The sequence below is a fragment of the Lygodium microphyllum genome, chromosome 9 (assembly GCF_053477565.2).
Source record: "Lygodium microphyllum isolate KBCC chromosome 9, Lygodium_microphyllum_v1.1.10, whole genome shotgun sequence".
NCBI lineage: Eukaryota > Viridiplantae > Streptophyta > Polypodiopsida > Schizaeales > Lygodiaceae > Lygodium > Lygodium microphyllum.
The window spans coordinates 103,955,992-103,976,301 of NC_141143.1; the positions used below are offsets into that span (position 1 = coordinate 103,955,992).

The 20,310-nt window shown below is 37.8% G+C and overlaps 1 protein-coding gene across 2 annotated transcripts; it reads left to right on the forward strand.

Annotated features, from left to right (window-relative positions):
* Positions 1–3,974: 3,974 nt before the first annotated feature.
* LOC148031373 (protein ENHANCER OF LHP1 1-like) lies at positions 3,975–10,953 on the forward strand. Of its 2 annotated transcripts, none has more exons than XM_087684896.1 (12): positions 3,975–4,390; positions 5,029–6,101; positions 6,209–6,385; positions 6,486–6,602; positions 6,706–6,810; positions 6,918–7,052; positions 8,108–8,163; positions 8,268–8,373; positions 8,811–8,927; positions 9,011–9,125; positions 9,365–9,495; positions 9,637–10,953. In XM_087684896.1, exons 1-12 carry the CDS (start codon positions 4,021–4,023, stop codon positions 10,141–10,143), a joined length of 3,009 nt encoding a protein of 1,002 aa, XP_087541022.1. In that variant the 5' UTR covers positions 3,975–4,020; the 3' UTR covers positions 10,144–10,953. The 2 variants fall into 2 exon arrangements, with proteins under 2 accessions (XP_087541022.1, XP_087541023.1); XM_087684897.1 differs by having other exon boundaries at positions 9,365–9,538; positions 9,637–9,824.
* The last annotated feature ends 9,357 nt before the right edge of the window (positions 10,954–20,310 follow it).

The window sequence follows — 20,310 nt, forward strand, 5'->3', positions numbered from 1 at the left end:
CTATGTCTTGCCCCTCTTTTTTTGGGTACTTGGTAAGGTTGCATCGCTCTCAAGCATCTGTGCCACCACCTCTTCAAATGTCACCACTCCTTTTAGATTGTGGATGCTGCAATATTTCAATTGGTTGAATGCCCAGATCTCCATGGCTCATCCGTATCTTCTATATTTCTCCTCTGATAATGGAAGCCTGTTGGCTTTATCCTATTTTCCTACCATTTAAGTTCCTATCGCCACATAATATCCCATAGTTAGTTTCCTTTAAAGGACATCTCCTTTCACAGAAAGCAAGATGACTATAAAGATTAGTGTTTGAAAATGAGAATTCTCATACAATGAGGAATATAACCCACAAAATAAGAATTATCATGCCAATCAATCCACACATTCATTCTTTTCTTTTAGAATTAAACTTCTATTTTGAGTTCTCATCCATTACTCCCCTCCCTCCTAGAAAGGATGAAAATCCTTCCTAGGATTGTGGAAATCAAGGTGTATGGCCAATCAATGGTGGGTATGAGATGTGCCTTACACTTCCAAGAACCAATTGTAAAACTTGGGGTTATATTTAAGAGTCGCATAACAATACAAATCCCGTAGACAAATGCCCACTTGTGTGATATAAGTCATTACATCGATCAAGAAGTCACATGAGTTGAGCTGACTTGCAATATGGAGTTTCTTCTTTGTTAGAATCTTATCCAAGTATAGGTGAAGCATCACATTGTCTTCTAATGGTTGATTCCTAGTTATGGCCAACACTCCAAATGAGGTGGGAGCCACATAGGTTTGGTTATACTTAGAAGTCTTGATGGCACATCATTGCTCCGCATTGGTCATGATTTGGTATCCCTCTTAGGCCCATGAAAGGTGAAAATTATACCACTTGCGTAAGAATTTGGTCTCAGATTCAATAAAGATGAATTGGTATTCTTTCCAAGAACATGGTAAGGAACGTATCTTATTTTCTAAAGGTTCGTCAAGTAGGCTTAGATCTAAACACTCCTAACTTTCAGTAAATAATGTGAAAGTTGAATCCAATCACCAAATACACGTGGTCAAGTCATCCCCTGTGTCCATGGCCATATTGGATGCCACTTCAAGAATGGATCATCATGGTGGCATTAGCTTAAGGTGAACTAGCGTCTTGGGTTTAGTTGAACATGACAAGTTGATGTGGGGCACTTCCACTTGAAGATTCTTGGTGGGCGTGGCAGGCTTGGATTGTGAGGTTTTCAATTCAATTGATGCTTTGTTGTCATGTCTCCTAGTGATTATCTTAGAATCTTCAAGCAGGGCCTTGCTTGGTTGCTCATGGACTCTTGGTTGAACTTTGGGTTGATAGACCATTTGGACACTCAAGGATTGAGCATCCTCCATTTTAGTTCTTCTCCTCCCTTGTTCCAATTGACCTTGTGGAAGCTTGGTTTTTGGGGCCTAAGATTGAGGATTCGACTTAGCATTTGTGAGTTTGGGCAACCATAGTGAGGTGTTACTCGTGTAGTATCCTTGGGCTTGCAGTAGGGCGTTCGAAACCCAACATTGCTCAGTCACATATGCACTTTCAATTAAATTGAGTTGTGATCTCCTTTTGCATTTGCATGACAAAAAGAAACATAATTAAGTAAAATTTTCATCTTTATGTCTTGTTTGGTGATAAATAATTTTGTTTAGAGAATCATGAGGAGTTGATATGTGGGTGTGTGAGTTCAAACCTTGGATACATCCTTAAAAGGCTATGCTCATGAGGCTAAAGATTGTCATTGTGGTGGTAGTGAGTTGAGCTGGTGGGAGAACATTATTGACTATGGTTAAATTGCAAGATCTTTTGGAAACCATGGAAATTTTTTGTGTTAGCTCCCATGCATTGTTTAATTGCCAGTGAAGATTGATGAGTAGTTGAAGCTCTATTTGTAATCTTTTTTGGTCATTATGGGCTTTTTGTTTAGGTATATGTGCGTGCAATGAAGCATTTAAATCACTATAGTTAACACCTTTTTGATCTAGCAGAGTTAAGCCCTTAAAAGCCCTTTTACATGAGCTTCTAAAGCTCTAGCATGGTTGCTTATAAAGATATACTAGAGGAATATCTTGGAATTCACAATAAACCACGTGTTTTCCTAAAACCATGGTTATGTTTTGTGTTAAGCAAAGCTACCACAATTCAACCATGCAATAAGAAAATGTGTAGATTCCTTCTTCGTGAAAATTGAAATTTTCCCTATTAAGTTTTTGGTTACTCTCAATGACATTACAATGGTTGCACTGACTTCCATGTGTGTGCGTTGGCACTGTATTGCTATTACAATAGTGGTTGAGAGGCTATCATGGTGAATGTTTAGAGCTCTCATGTATGTAAGCTATGAGCTCCTATTTGGGGTTATGATCCATGAGGCATATTTAATATTTCAAGAAACCCCCCCTCCCCACCACACACACATAAAAACCCAAACAAGAAAACAAAAAGAAAGAAAGAAAAGATGAAACATTTGAAATGAGTGGAGAAACAGGGGCTCCAAGAAAATAAGCAAAAGTAAGATTAGCACTACCACCACACAACTAATTGTTCGAGTAGCAAGTTGTGCTATGTGGCAATGGGAATGTTGTTCCCCATTGCACGTCTTGTCAACATGCATTCTCCTCCCCATGCCTAGACTCTTCCTCGAGCATCCCTCCATAAATTGATGAGCTTTTGACTATAGCTATGATTGTTGAACCTCCACTCGATGCACATACATGTACACTTAATCTCATCCCTCCTTTGTCATTTCCTCATTTGCAATGCAGCTCTTCTTGCACCTTCGTATTTTTTTATCAACCCCCTATAGACTAGTACTCTTCCCCCCTCAAGCATAGCCCGCCCACCCCCCCCCCCCCCCCCCCCCCCCCCCTCACCATGATGTGCAAGTGAATTCTCAATGTAGTTGTCAATTTGATTCCCCTTTTCTATATCATGATGCTTTTCAAGATCTGTAGAATGGTTTTTCTCTCCCCTCCCTCAACTACCTTCAAAAGAACCCACTCTATACAAAATTCCATAAGAATCCCAATGTGGCCCTCAATGGCTTTGTCTTCAACTCCCACCACACTTCTTTCCCCCCTCAGGACCAAGTATGCTCCCCACCCTTGGAAGCCTTACATGCAAAGTCAAATGTTGTCTTGCATGGATTGCATCAAGGCACGGTGTCAGAGAATGCTTTAGCAAGAGGAAGGGTGCAAGAAACTCAAGGTGGAAATAGAGCAAGCAAAGAACATCAAGGCCCCCATGGAGGAGCAACAATTGGAAACATTGTGAGGGTTGAGAGATAATTTAAACAAAGACCTCCATATTCAAAAGCTGCAATTGGTCTAGATGAAGAAGAAGGTAATTGCACCCTTCTTGATGATGGTCTAGCTACAATCTTTCATGAATATCATAGAGCATTAATTGGTTTGTGTCATGGCCCTCCCTCTCCCAATGAAGTCCTTCATGCCTAGATCAGGGATAACTAGCATCCTCTAGGGTTTTAAGTGCAGGACATTAGGTAGTTGCCCAACTATTATTTTGTCTTCGTCTTCGAGAATAACATGGAGTGTGGATAAAAGAAAGGAAAGGAAAGGAAGAAGAGGAGGCTCCACTTGAAATCGAAAAATTTGTGGTCCATCAAGAATGGCATCTTTACTTTGAACATTGCGAAGAATATTGGATATGTCTTTGAGCAAGGAGATGCCACCCCCTCTGAAACAAGTCCTACTCCTGAGTCCTCCTAATAATAGCCACGTTGTAATAAATGGATGGAAGGCTTTCTTACATGCCTAGATGGATGTGAATTCCCAACCCTTCTCCGTTGGATTCTCCCTTTCGATGTAATTACCTTTTACTTTAAATGCAACTAACACGCATTTCATTTAAAAGAAAACAAAAAGAAGAAAAATAAAATAAAAAATGTAGCGTGGATCGGTGTTGTATGGGAAATTCCCGCCAAATGAGAGTTCCATACTAACAGCAACACGAGAGAGAGTGTGGGGGGAGGCAGACCAGCTATGGCGAAGAACTCGAAAGGAAATGGCTATGGCGGAGTGGGAAGAGGAGCGGCAGGGTTGGGCAATAAGGCCGTGGTAATGCTGGAGGTGGAAGGAAAACCGGGCGACAGGGGTGACGGCAACCCGTGCATTGCGTGGGACAGAGAAGGCCAGCAGCTAATCGCGACCACCTCTCACGCCCTCATCTTCTTTCACGCATGGCCTCCTCCTCCTCCTCCTTCCTCTTCCTCAGCCGCCCACTCGCCTCTCGCCCCTTCCCGGCGCCTCTCCCACCATCGCTCCGCCATCACCTCCCTTGCCCCCTCTCCTTCCGGCCTCATCTTCGCTTCTGGTTCCCTCGATCACTCAGTCAAGCTATTCTCCTATCCAGGTTTTTTTCCATCATCGCCCCGCAGTTTTTCTGATGAAATCTTTAATGGCAATTCAGAAGGCCTATGCTCATTCAGTACCTTTCCTTCACAATAACTTCGTTTTGTGGGAACACATGTGGATCTACATTCACAGCTGCAAAACTTGGAACGACATTATGCTGCATTAGATGTTTACCAACCGTGATCATTTCGCTCTTTACTTTCTAAGTGCTTTCAGGCATAGCAACATTTGATTCACAAAATGTCTGTTTTCTGGAAGTATATGCAAAATTCTTTATGGACCTAATGCTGCATGAGATAAATGCTTTCAGACATTGCAACATTTCATTCAAGTTCTTGTTTTATGGAACTAAATGCTTCTCTGTGAAAATTTCCATTTACAGCATATAGATTTCTTCAGAGACGTTACGTGGCATGAGATGTTCTCCAGCAGTCACAATTTCATTCATTTGTCTCTTCACACCTTTAAACTGATACAGATCGCATGAGTTTTACCATGGCATGAGTTCATGGCTCAGAGCCTCAGACACAGGATCACATGAATTTTTATTATGTTAACCAATTTGTCTGACTCAGGATGGCCCTTTTCCATTGCAGAGATTGAGTTTCTCATAGCCTTCTTCTTTGTTTTCCTCAGATGGAGAGTTCCAAAGCACTGTGACTCGCTTTACTTTGCCCATCCATGCCGTTGCTTTCAGTTCCACAGGCTCTTTGCTTGCAGCAGGAGGAGAGGATGATGGCATCAAGATCATCAGTACCATTGACAGCTCTATTGTGCGAGTCCTTAAAGGGCACAATGCACCTATCATTAGCCTTGCATTTGACCCCAACAATGAGTTTTTGGCATCAGCTGGTAGTGATGGCACTATCATGTGCTGGTGCCTCTCGTCTGGCAAGCGAATCCACACACTTTACCATGCTGCACCCAACACAGATCTGAACAATTCTGGGAGGAATGAAATTGCTTGGCATCCAAAGGGAGATGTCTTGGCAGTTCCTGGCAGAAAAAATGGCGTGGATGTGATTATGTATGATCGGGATACAGGTGAAAAGGTCTTCAGCCTCAAAGGTGGGCATTCAGCTTCTGTTGGCTCATTAGCCTGGTCACCAAATGGCAAATACCTTGCAACCGCAGCAGGTGACAATCAGGTCATCATTTGGGATTTGGATAACAGGCAAGACATAGACTGCCAGAAGTTTGAATCTCAAATCTGCAGCTTGGCGTGGAGACCGAAAGGAAATGCTTTAGCCATTGGTGACTCGGATGGCAAATTTGGTGTTTGGGAACCTGTTGTTCCATCTCACATGAGCCTACCTGGCAGTGATGCTAATTTGCCTTCAGTTATTGACAGAGAAGAACTGCTGCACTTCAGTGATGATGAGGATGGAGAGCAGCTTCACAGTGAGGAAGAAGGTGGATCTTCACCTGAAAGAGGACCCAATTCTCCTTCAGATCCCGATTTTAGAAAGAAGGAAAAGAGCAAAGGTCATGATAGGCAGTCATTCTCTAGTAAAGCTGAGGCTCTGCTCCAGAATAAAAACATAAGCTTGTCATCTGGAGCCACTATAGGTGGACACCTAGTGCCTGCATTACAAACTCCTTTTCAGCCCTGCTCCACCACACCTAGTTCGGGCAAGCGACATTTTCTTTCTTACAATCTCATAGGCAGCATCACCAGTTGTCAGAATGAAGAGCTGTCACACATAGAGGTGCTTTCTCCCTTGCAATGTTCTCATAATCAGATGCATGATGATCATTGATCACAACAGTCAAACCAGGCCCTACTGTACCATTGATTTTGTTTGGTGATTTGTAGGTGGAGTTTCATGATACAGGGAAAGGTGTTCGTGTGCCCTCAATGACGGACTATTTTGGCTTCAAAATGGCTGCTATGAATGACAGTGGCTGCATTTTTGCATCTCATAGGAACGGGGAAAAGAATCCAAGTACCATACTTTATCGGCCTTTTAGTAGCTGGGCAAACAATAGTGAGGTCCAACCATTCGATTCCAATTAACTTTTTGTGCAGTAATGCTTACTGTGCTTCTCATAAATGAATGATGCAATGATAAGTTTTCTTGGTAATGCTTCAGTGGTCAATGCGGCTTGCAGCAGAGGAGGAGGCAAGGACATTAGCTCTTGGATGTGGATGGGTAGCTGTCTCAACTAGCCTCAACCACCTCCGACTATTTTCTGAAGGTGGTTTGCAGGTGCTGCCTCATTTTCAAAGTCTGAAGTATGAATACGATCTTGAAAAAAGCTACTAGTGACTTGGCTAGATTGTTATTCACTATTGTCATTTGTACGTTGCAGACTTCCTTGCTGTCTTTGGCGGGCCCAGTGGTCACTATGGCAGGTCACAAGGAGCTTCTTGCTATTGTTCTACATGCAAGCTCTCCCTTGTCTTGTGACCAACAGGTAGATGCACCTCATGTCAAGCATAGTCATAATCCTGCAAATAATTGCTGTCTTGGTGTGTGATGAAATTGCACGATTCTTTTTCTCTGATTGTGTATTCATTTCAGGTGATGCAATTCACAATATTCAATGTGGCAGAACGGAGAAAAGTGATGGAAGGGCCATTGCCCTTGAGTCCTGGCTCTCACCTTACTTGGCTGGGTTTTAGCGACACTGGTTTTCTTAGCTCATATGATTCCAAGGTGCTGATTATTGGATCCATTCCAAAACTGACCGTTTCTGGATTTTAAACCTGATCTCTTCCAGGAAATGAGAAAGTTGTCTAGTAGATTGGATAATGAGAAAGAATATATATGTGCATAGAGATTGTATTCCCTCAGAGGAGCAGGAATAGTACTAAACACCCAAAATTGGAGATTGTGTCTCTATAAATCATACATTCATACAAACATAGGGTTATTGTGGAGGAATCTCGGTACATCTATGATGGCATCTGGGCGATGAATAGTGCGAAGGGAGCAAGGCTGCCTAGCTCTACATAGTTCTCTAGTTTTGTCAATGTTTGCCTTGGGTGCTCCTTTACTTGGTGGGGCTGGTGTGGTTGGTAGAGGGGGGTACTTGTGCTTGATGAAGTATGTGAATGTCCACTATTGCCTTGTGTACCTGTTGGTGTTGCTTGAGGTTGGATCAATGTATCTTGGTCGCTGTGAAGCTTCTGAAGATAGAATGTCAGGGCATTTCTATCAGTACAGGCCAGAATACGGTGAAGGGGATTGTATCTCTCATGGAAAAGGCAATGGTAGTATCCCTGTGTCTCATAGTAAGCAAGCATATCCATAGGTAGTGTTCCTCTATCTCCACCTCCAACTTGTGTTGTTGAAATATCTTGTTTTTCCCATGCCTCTTTGGTGTATCTCTCACTCGACTCAAAGCTAATGCAAGGAGGTTTTGCATTTGCTGATGGCACACCGCATCCCAGGAAATGACATGTGTAAATCCGTATATCTTGGTCTAATGATGAAGCCATTCTCGAAAAGCTGGAGAAGATGATCCTTGTGGAAGACCATCTTCATGCCAAGTGTGTCCGGGAAATCGGAGTGATGTCCATCCTGATGACATGGTTCAGCTCTGTATGGTTAAGCTACATGGTGGGAACATCTAGATTGTATTGGAATGGTGATAGGTCATTTATGTGAAGGCCATGTGGAATATGAGAGAGAGAGAGAGAGAGAGAGAGAGAGAGAGAGAGAGAGAGAGAGAGAGAGATCCAATCTTTTTTGGTTAAATCAACAATCAGGGACAACTTCGAGTTCACACCTCTCAATATGGTGGCACTTGGATACCCCTTTTCAGGTAACTCATTATGATGTCTACTGGCATGTTTCGAAGTAAAAGGCAACCCTAAGTTGCTTGTTCAATCAACTTGAATTGAGTATAGAAGTGGTTACCTTATGCAGTGCTTCAAAAGAAGTGAAAAGTGAGAATGAAAGTCTCTGGATGGTTGGATTGAATAATACTCAAGTGTTTTGTATCATTTGCAAGCTTCCAGACAAGCAGCCTCAGGTTAGTCCTTAGTCCTGCTAAGAAAGTTAGGCCTGGACACCACATGCCCCCTTTTATTAGCCAAGTTAGTTGTAGAATGCTTGTATGACAGTAGCTGGATGGTTTTGCAGCAATGGCATTTTGTTGTGTTTTGGGTGCTCATTTTGTAGATCTTTTCCAGTGCTTAAATTATTCTCTTGCTATTTTGCCCGATCATTTAAGAGGATAGCTGCAATGGTTCTCTTTTCATTTGCTCTTCTTTTATGCAGGGGTTGTCCTTCATTTTGCCTCCCTTTGCATTTAATTTATATGGTAGAGGTCTAAAATGCATTTACGCGGTAGAGGTCCATTCAAAAGTCTTGACCACTACAGCCAGTATTTTGTTCTGGGTTATTAATCACAGGAAGAAACTCTTTGTGCTATCTCATTACATGTTTTTAAATGTATGGAAATTACAGGTGTCCCCTAAACCCATTCTGAGTGTGTTCAACTTCTCTTTGCCAATGGCTCATTCTGACTTGGGAGCAGATGATTTGGAAAACAAGTATTTGCTTGGAAGTTGGCAGCTTGTTCAGGTTTACAAATTTCTTAAATGTACTTTTTCAAGTCTTCAGTTGTTAGTTTCATACTTAATAAAACCATTTTGAACAACTTGCAGATGGCGGATGAACTGGTTTCCAAGATCGAGGATGATGATCAAGATGAAGAGATCTTGAAACTTGAAGCTGATCTAGATCGATGCACATTACGCCTCATTGCAGCTGCTTGTAAAGGTAACATACACATCATCTGCAGAGAAGTGATAGAATGGCGAAGCTTGTTATATAGACTGGGAATATAGCATGCAACTGGACTCATAAGCTAGGATTTCATGCAATGCTCACTTTAGCTTTGCTGTCTATCATGGTTCCTTGTTTTTGAGCAATTTTCGAGTGGTGCTTGTGCTGGCACATACTTTGATCCTGTAGTAGGCTGAATAGTAATGTTGTAATGTAATATCTGTTTTCTGCAGCTGACAAGCTTGTTAAGGCAGTTGAATTGACCAAAAGATTGACACTAGACAAGTCTTGGAAAGGTGCCATTAAGCTTGTAACTGCAATGCGGTTGCCTGCATTGGCTGAGCGCTTGAGTGCCATATATGAGGTGAGTATCAATATCTCGGATTTGTCTCTCAGTTATCATCAAGGTACATGCTTTTTTCTACTAAGATGCGCTGTTCCTTTCTTTTCCCTCCTCTTGATGTGAGGTTCGTACTAGTAACTATTGTGGTTCCGTATCTTGAAGGAGAGGATGCTACAGCTTGCATCTCAAAGCCAACTCATGCAAGGCACTGAACAATCTGGCGCAGAGCATGATGCCCCTGCAACTTCATTGAGTTTAGAGAATGTCAAGCCTTTCTCAGCACCCTTGTTGAAGAGTCCAGCTCCAAATGATGATAATACCACAAAAGATCAAAATGGACATGACTCTCATGACAAACTAGTCTCAGCCAAGGTGGAGAGGGACGAAGGCAACGCTCCAGTAAAATCCTCCACAGCAGCTATGAAGTCCACAGTGGCCGAGGAAACCAGTATAGCTGCAGAGCACGAAGCCCCATCTAGTTTTCCTGCCAAGGAGCCATTGGTGCAGAGACCCAATAATCCCTTTGCCAAATCGTCGACTGCGAGTCTGAGCTCAGGACAATCAGGAGGCTCTATTCTTCAGTCCTTGAAAAGATTACGGGCTACTGATATGGAAACACAGGGAAACAATGTGAAGCTTTCCAAGAAAGTTACCAAGGTTGCAACATAACAAATTCTTTGATGCTTTGTAAATATAAGGTGTACAGAATAGAGGATGCATCATTCGAACAATCCTGAAATACACTTGGCGCAGTGAATATACTCTATCTATCCATCTGCCTCGGCCCTCGACCACGCCTGGCCCTCACACACACATACACATACACACACAGAGTCTATGATGTGACCAGTCTCAAACCTTTCCTGGCCACACAGACACACACACAAGAGTCTATGATGGGTTGTGATGTGACCAGTCTCAAACGTTTCCTCTCTACACACACATACACATTCAAATTAGCCTTATAACTACTATTGTACTCACATTTACCGCCCACACATGCACATATGCACAGAAATTCACCTTATATTTACTCTTACACACACCCACGCCCACAAATTACTTTTACCTGATTTTCCTGCACATTTGTATGCACACGCGCACACACACACACACACACACACACACACACACACACACGGATTCTCTCTTTTTCTTAAGTTTTCCACACACACGTACAAGCGCAAATGCACGCATACTTACATGTGCTTTCAACAATTACAGTACACAACACTTGTAAGCATGGTTATTCTTTGTTGGCACATTTTCAATCCATTGATCTTAGGTTACCCATAGCTTCTTTACCTGGCTTTTTTACCAAATGTATAGCCACCTATATATAAGATTATGATACCACAAGATAAGGAAAAATATATGGCCTTCAATGGGGTAATTGTGTTTATACTCATGCACCTTGAATATAGGGGTTGATTTGGAGCTACTTGCATTACTAGATCACATGCAGAGTACTCAATATTATCTTGCTCTAGGTTGAGTGTAGTGAGACAAACAAGTAGAACGTCGATCCAATTGGAAGTATGTAAGGACGAAGGGAGCATGCACATGCAATATGGACTTAAGCCCCACATTAGCATCAATTGGATGATGATGATTTCAAGTTAGATAATCTTTGGTTTTTTGCTTCTACTATAGGTAATTATTGACATGCAAGCATAGGAGAATCCATTGCAATCTTATAAGACATGACATAATGACATAGATGGTCTACTACGAGGTGCTCTTGAATTGTTAATACCTCAATTGTTTTCAATTTACAATATGCATTTGATTTGCTATGGTGATTGACAAATATAGTCCACCATAGGTGATCATAGACTACTATAATAAGAGCATATTAGTTATATGGATCAAGATCTATGCACATATGATACCAAAAATGATTTGGATTTTTTGTGATCTATGATAGTAGCTTATGATAAAATTCGACAGCTTAATAGATGGGATTTGACATGATTGTAGAATGTGAACTGCTAATTATTTTAATTCACAAAGTCAAAAATAGCACTTTGATTATGTTGACACTTCTTAGTGGATGGCATAAGCATGGATTGGGGTTGGGTATATTCGGGCCTCCATGGATATTTTGGAATGGATATCCATAGATACATAATGATATATTGATTAAGCTCTACCATCAAACTTTGCTAATTAGCCAATAATCTTACATTACACATATGTACTATGGTACATATTACTTGTAAGCGACAATCCTACCCCAAGTTATTTAAGGTATTTGGTATATAATGATTGGGGAGCCAAGTGTACATGCTAAAAAGTGCATAATGGAAGGAAAGTTATACATATAGATGATGAGTAGTGTAGATCTATTGAAAAGATAACATATCCATGATAATGGTAATGGTATGCACTTTGCTTTTTCTATGGATGCCATATATCAATGACTCTTTAAGAGGGTTGAAAGTTGGTCATACTCTTCATAAAGTTTAAGTAGGAGATTTAAGTTGCATGATAATGGACTTTAAGAGGGTTGAAAGTTGGTCATACTCTTCATAAAGTTCAAGTAGGAGATTTAAGTTGCACGATAATGGACTTATCGATAATGGTATGCAATGTGCTTTTACCATAGGTCATGTGCATCGATGACTCTTTAAGTTGGCGTAGAATTGGTCATATCCTTCATAATGTCCAAGTAGGAGATCTAATTGTGATATGTACAATTCCTTGTTTTTGTACTAACTTCATAGGCATAACAAGTTAGTAATCATGGCTAGTCAACTAAGGGCTACAAGAAAACGATCCCTTAGCTAATGATCATTATGGTATTTCATCAAAGTGAACCCAAAAGTATTGCTATAGAAGAAGAAACCCTTGAATTGAGCTTAAGTTGTTTTTTTCAAAGGTTATGATTACGAGTACAATTGATTGGTACAAAATACATAATTATGGCATGCGCGCGCGTGCACACACACATTTTTAATATTTGATAGTCTTTTACATGGTAATTGAATATTACATAATTTCATTTGATGTCTTCCAAGCACTATAATAAAATTTGATGAATTTTATAGATGGCATTTATCTTTATATATGGACCTAGGACTAAATAACCACATTGCTAAGATGCTTTTTGTTGAGATTAGTTTATTGTTAGACTAAGAGATCCTCAATGGTACTCATAAATTTTATATGCCATTAATGTTAATGTTGTGCTAGAAAGAATCTTTGAATATATGGGTAAGTGTTAGTACACATTGTAGAGTTTAGAGTTTACTTGACCTTTTGACATCCCATGGGTGTATGCTAACTCATACAATTACTTCATGATATTACTTTTTTGTGCACGTGCACACACACACACACACACACACACACACACACACACACACACACACTCTCTCTCTCTCTCTCTCTCTCTCTCTCTCTCTCTCTCTCAATTGGATGCATGCTTAATGCATATTGTGAAGTACACCTAACATTTGAGGGATGAGTATGAATGTTTTCGATTGTATAGATGTCTAGGTATATAAGGATCGACTTTGTCTTCTTTCAAGTTTTTTTTTTGGGAAATTAAAACATAACTATATTGGTGGTATTGAAAGTGTCCTAAGAGCTCTCTAGTGAATTTTTCTTGATGAGGTGACATAAATATATTTTGAAGGGTGCACATGCATACATCTAGCATGATTTAGAGCTCAAAAGAAAAATTAGAATTATAATTTTAGCTAACCCATTTATATTTCTTCTATTATGACTTTTATATACATATTGATTACCAGGTCAAGTTGTCTTTTTAAATCTAACCCATTATTTTATATTTGAATTAGTTCTTATTTGCATAGATAGATACTTAGTTAAATTCCTATCAAAGCTAACTCAATATCTTAGGTTTTTTATTTAGGCATCTAACAAGGTAATCATAATGGTACATTTGAAATCTTGATTCTACAATATTTATGTTTGATAACAATGTTAACATAGTCCTTGGGATTTGGTTTTATCTAGCATCTTTGTAGGTGCGATCGTGATGACAATCAGGTCCCATGACAACACTTACAATACACATTAGGTGGTAAGGTTCTTACCTGCACCTTTTGTATGGATGTAGGTAACAAATGGACCCTTCATCCACTCAAGCCTAAAAAAGATTACTCCCAGGGATTATGATTGACAAAAAACAACAATTTTATATGCTTATATGATAATTCATTCTTTAAAATTGTACCCAAAAGGGTTTCTCCAAAATTGTACCCAAAAGGATGTGCTATGTGCTCACAAGATCTCACATGGATGATGTACCTTTTGCACATGTGATGAGATGTCAATTCATCTCTTCATCTCTTACCCTTTAGGGAGATGGATTTGGTGCTTTGTTTATTGTGTTTGAGCCTTATTGACTTGGCAATGTGATGTCCATCCGTTTTTGGGTTACGGGCAAGATGCCTTCTTTGTCCACTTTAGATCATCTTTGTTTCTTCCATTTTCTTAGATGGAAAACTCTCTGGTACATTCGGTACACCCATAATGCTTTGATTTTTGATTCAACCTCCATTCCATGGTCATGTGGCCCATATTGGAGGATTAATGCTATGGTAGATATTTTCCATGGTTTTAGCAGACTCGATTCTCTTTGACATGGTTGCTCCTTAGTTGGATATTGTTTGCTCTACTCCTATTGTGTCGCCTCCATGACATTTGTGTGTTATGTTTTGGAGGCCTTTTGGCTTGACTTGTAATTGTTGGGATTTTCATGAATTTGAACGATTGGCTAGAAGGCTTGATGTAAATACTTCAATTTAATTTAAGCTTCTACACAAAAAAGGGGGGAGGGTCTTATGTGAGTAGGGAAAATTGAGATCTTAAATGAGGAACTTATGGAAAGAGGTTCTATCATGTATATACTTGAATATACTTGAGAGGTCTGATCATTTGCACTTAAAGAAATGTAAGCATATATAAAAATAAACCAATCAAGCATTGATTCTATCATTGTTACTTTTTGAAAACATAAGAAAGAAAAGCAACAAAATATTTTCATATATTCAAAATATACATTTTGTGTTCTAATCTTCGTAGGAAAAATCAATCTCCCTCTCATTAAAAGAAAACCGTAGTGCTCTCTTCCACTTACCATTAAGACCTTGGTGGGATAGGCAAAAGAAAGGTTATACATGCAACGAAAAAAAAAGAAAAAAGGTAACATGTGATTGCTTGGGATAACTAAAAATGAGGAGTCCAAATATTCTCATAAATCGGAATATTATATTTTTTTTTCAAAGGAAAAATTGACTAAACCATGTCCTTCCCCTCCCCTCTTTCATCTTCTCCATCTTGCTATCCACCTTGTACTCTTTCATAAGACTTCAATATTAATTTCAAATACAATTATTGGGTTTGCTAATTGGTGCTACATATACACTCAAATGTGAGTTCTTGGGCTTTCAAATTTTTGTGCGTGCGTGTGTGCACGTGTCCTTGTGCAAGTTGTTTCACTCTTAGTGCATTTTTGTCACATCCATGGCACAAAAGGTTAACATATTTGCATGTGGTTGAGTAGTTATAATGTCTTTATGATAATTACAGTTCGGCAAATATAGTGGTTTAATAATCTTATTTGCACTAGTAATACTATATTGAATTTGGGGAGTGAGAAAAGGGAATGTATCAGATGAAGTCAATTAGTTGCATGCATTCCATGACACCTCTACGTAAGAGCCATTGTAGATTTAAAGTGGCCATTGATTTCTAAAAGAATTGATAGGTCATCAATCGTGACTCTTAAGGGCTCAAAATGCCTTACTAGATGCGCTTTAGGTGTAAATTACTTGATAACCATCTTATACTCTCTTTTCACTTGATAAACAAAATGCTCACCACCTATGTAGGAAACTACTCAAAATGATCAACTAGATTTAGCATGAACCTAGCTATGCCCCTAAATGCTAGTTGATTCTTACATTCTAAGATCCTTTTAATTATAATAGTTCTAGTAATACACCAAAGATCAAAGAAGATTAGAGACATTTTCTCCCTTTTTACCCTAATAAATCTCGCTTCCATGTGACAACATAATTAATTTTGTGAACTTGCACCGTCCAAAATTTCTTGACAAATTGACATAAGGAGAATAGGTGAAATACATTTTTCTCAAAGTGCTTGTGTAGAGGCTAGTGGATAGGGCACCTTCATACATATCAATTTTGGGATGGTGGTATGTGAAGTGCACATTGATACAAACTTTTCTTTAGGGCATATTAGTTTTTGTTAGAGATGCATGGTGATTGTAGTTTGCCTTGCAATGAATTATTCCAAATCCTTGGGTATTTGGAATCTAACATGTGGCTTTTGTTATATCCTCTTTTACTTTAGTCTACATGGTTTTGTGTTCAAGTGGCTCTAGCCAATTACTTGGAGTTTTTATTCATATTCTATTTATTTTCTCCTCTCTTTTAAAAATATTTTATTGAGGCACATTGAGCTTTCTCTAATTTTTGAATTTTTAACTTCAAAGCTTCCTTTGAAGCAACATAGATTACATTAACACAAATATGGGATTCATATAAATGAAAAATATGGGACTATTTAACGATGACTCTAAAATATGGGATATAATATAGGGATATGTTATCAAATATGTTGATTACTATATATTAAATTAAGAAATTGATTAGTGGAAATATTATTTCCATACAAAATATTCTCGAGTATATTATAGAGATTCTTTGATATAAACTATTTTTTTGAATAAATTCTAAACATATATAGATGCTTGTTATGTTTGATCGATCTTTGAGTTGAGGGCTTGCAAGGATATTTCATAGATTTTAAAAATGTATTCAAATGAAAATGATTTCATTTAGAAAAAGATTAAATTACTTAAGCAATGTGTAATCTCGCGTGTCTAAATTAGATGTTTAGTTAAGCTATTTTTGGTTAGTTAAATGCTAGTAGGTTATAATATAAAAGAGAAAGTTAAGCTATATTTAATTAGTCAAAATTTTATCAAGTTTAAATCTAAATTGGACTATTGCTAAATAACTTTAATTGTTAGTGGCTAGATAAGTATTTTCAAGTTGAAGCAATGCTTTGATTTTGAAGAGTCTAAATTTCAACTTAACATGTAATTACAATTTTACTTTTGAATATAAGACAATGAAAACAATAGTTCCAACATTAGGATGTGCTAGTGCATTCAATCTTAAGATACTTATGATATCAATGCATGCAAGAATCTATCTCTATGCTCTTTGAAGAAAATTAGAGAGTTGTGCCCAAAGTGGTTTATTCAGGAAGAACTTTTTTAAAAATTAAGAAACTACAAAGGTACAACACCAATCAAGTTTTTGGACTATTAGCATGTTGGCTTCACATAAGTTCTTCTCAAACATTTTATCAAAGAAGGTGATGCTAAGCAAAAAGTGATTACCCATACATATGGCACAATATGTGTATGTACATGACATTTATAGAGGAAGGTGAATTGGGTATACAAGCCCTTTAATGCAAGTATTAGCTTGGGAAAAGCAACTATGTAGGCTAGTGCATTAAAAGAAATTTGAGCACCCATGCATGCTATGTCAATCACAATGATACGAGAGCAACACAAGGCCTTGCATAATAAAATGGATCCTCTAAAAGAGCTTGTGAAAGATCTCAAAGTGAAAGTAGTTGAGCTTTGTAGAGAAAGAGATAAGGCACATCAACATTTTATAGAAGAGCTCAAGGCCACTCAAAGAAGATTGACAAAAAAGCAAAGAAATGATGAATGGGAGTCTATTGAAGAGTAGGCTTGGCAGGCTTACCCAAGACTTCATGAAGATAATGTTTACAATGGGGTAGACTTTTCAAACACTAACAAAACATGACCTTCTCATAGAAAATTATATATATATTATTTACTTTGAAGTTGCCTTATTACAAGATAATTGTCTTGTATTTATGTGTCTAAAAGTGTTACCCTAAAAATGTTGAAAAGTACTTGTTAAATGCTTAATCTTTGCATCTCAATCATGTACCATTAAAACCATAAATTGTGTACTTTGGGCCTCAACCATATACAAGATAATTACTCCATTATGTAATTTGTGCCTCAATTGCATACAAGTTAAATACTGAATCACATATGCTAAGTAGCTTCCATTATTCCATGCAATTCCATTGGGTTGATGCGATTATTCTAAATGCTAGCCATGACTATGTTAAAGCATAAGAATTAGTGTAGAAAAGCTAATACATTAATGTTATTGTCCTATATCTTACATCAAGAGCATTACATGATTTAAATCATATCAAAGTCATGATTAAAATAACTAGTACAAGTCTATATTAAAGAGTTGAAATATAGAATTTCATTTAATTTAATTTTTTTTTTGAAAGTGGACATGAGAACTATAAAACTTGCTAAAAAACAGTTATAAATGGAAAGTTGAGATGCCAATATGTAAATCATTCATATTAATAAGAAGGTATTATACGTCATTGTCTAGGTGTACCTCACTACAATAATGAGACTAAAATATTTTGGTGTCTTTTACTATATAGTAAAAAATCTATCAATGCTTTAGATGTATTTATGAATCTTCTCTATTATAACTAAGCTACAAACTCTCATAGGAAAAAATTGCTCGCTAGGAGTTCCATATGGCTTTACCTCTACTGGTAAAAGCTTTTACACAATGTAGCCAATTGAGTAATTTCCTTATTTTATATTAAATGTATGGGGATTTGGTGCAAAGTATTCTAGGGCCACATGCTTGCAAACATTGTGTAAATGTATTGTTTCATCCACTTGATGATTTGTTGGTTGGGGAGAATATGCACTTTACTTGTTGTCAAACTCCATTGCTATACTCCAATTGGTGACACAATGCATATCTCCCTAATGTTTTGGTAAAGCAAAGTAGCATGACATTTTTGGTATATAAATCATTATGAATAAATTTCTTCTTACTAACATGAACATAATTATTTCATTCATATACTAGTTCACTACTTGAGGATGATTCGTACTTTGCTTGTCAAACTCTATTTCCATACCCTAATTGATGACCCCAACAAACATCCTCCTTAATGTTTTGACAAAGTGAAAGATCATATTTTTGATATGTAAATTGTTATGAATACTTTTTTATTATATAGGACATTCATAATGTCCATGAAACTACACACTAAGGTTAAATTGTTCAATTGGACTCTTCCAAACCAACCATGGGCTATAGACAATCTAATGAAGTTTTTGGGAGATACGACACATGATTAATCTTTAAATGAGCTATATTGGATAATTGGGCCATGCTAAAGATGAAATATAAGCATCAAATATCTCTCATGACCACATTTTGCAAATCCTAAATAATGTTGACACCAAGATGGTGAAAATTTATATGAAGGCTTTTTAAGATAGCTTGCACTTCTAACAGGATAATGGGCCATTTTGATTCTGAAAGCAGTTTGTAGTGTATATGCATTTTTTGAAAATCCAGTAGGCTCTTACTACTTGAACCATGCACAATGCCTTGTTTCCCACCAATAGAGAATTGTACATGCAAGAAATTCAATCTTGTCACAAAAATTTGATGCTTGGAGTAGGTATTCGTTATGTGCACTTGTTGCACCTTGATTCTCCATACTAACACTTGCTTTACTTGGTGGCACTAGGGGCTTATTATGTGGAAATTCCTCATCATAGAGGAATCCTCAAGCCATGATAGGACTTCTATGAAGCATCTATTGTGGATATCAATTTGCAACTAGAGGGATAGGCACATTGTGTTTGTACTTCTTCCAAAGATCTGTTACTAAATTGTTGCTTCCCTTTTATAACTCCAACAAAATGTTCAATATCTTTTGGGAGGCCTTCTCTCTTGTAATGTTCCCTAGCATTCAACAAACCTCATTTATATCTTTTGGGACCTTCTCTTTTTTATTTTTCCTAGCATTTGTTGAACTTCATTTATGAAGGTTCTTGGGGATGGATCATGGATGACTCATATGTAGCCATGTTGGTGGGCTTCTTAATACCCTTGAGCAGCTAAATGCTCCATGAAATTCTCATAAGCATTGTTGCTATGAAAGTGAACTCCAAAGTCCTCTTTTTTTATATTTGCTAGTGTTTTTATCATTAGTGAAAGCTCTTCTTTTTGGTCCCATGGTGATTGTGCTTTTGGTTTTAATTAGCGAGCACCACAGAGACATAAAATATGAACACAAAAGCAAACTATTTTCCAACAAAAATTAGGCATTTCAATTCATTAAAATGATAATTAAATATAAAAAAATAATTTTAATTTTCATTTGATAATAATGTAATATAAATTATAAATTTTTTTGACAAATTTTATGATTAACTCTGTTATTGTAAACTTATCATTTATAAGTGACCAATATATGTGGGTGTCCACACTTTCGATGATAAGATGATTGGCATTGAATTTTGTACCCTATATATGTTAGGTGCACGTTCTTTATTCCTAATCTTATGATATTTCTAACCTATGCAGCACGTTGTGTATGCTGCAAGCATGCTATACCACAACCGCCATTTTTTCACATCTACTATTTTCAAATCCTAAAAATATTGATGCAAAATGCAAGCATGTTTTGACTTACATCAAACTTTAATTTCTAAGTCATTATTCTCTAATTCTAAACACCTTGGTGTAGGATATAGGCTTGTTCCATTATGAGTGCACCAAGTTAGTGGTTATGAATATTCCTTGATCCTAAACATGTCAGTGTAGCATGTGAGCAAGTTGCATGAAGATGTTACTACCCTAACACATATTTTTTCCTAATCCTAAACACATTGTCATAAGATTCAAAAAAGATAGCACCAAGGTATACTACTCTAAAATGTAT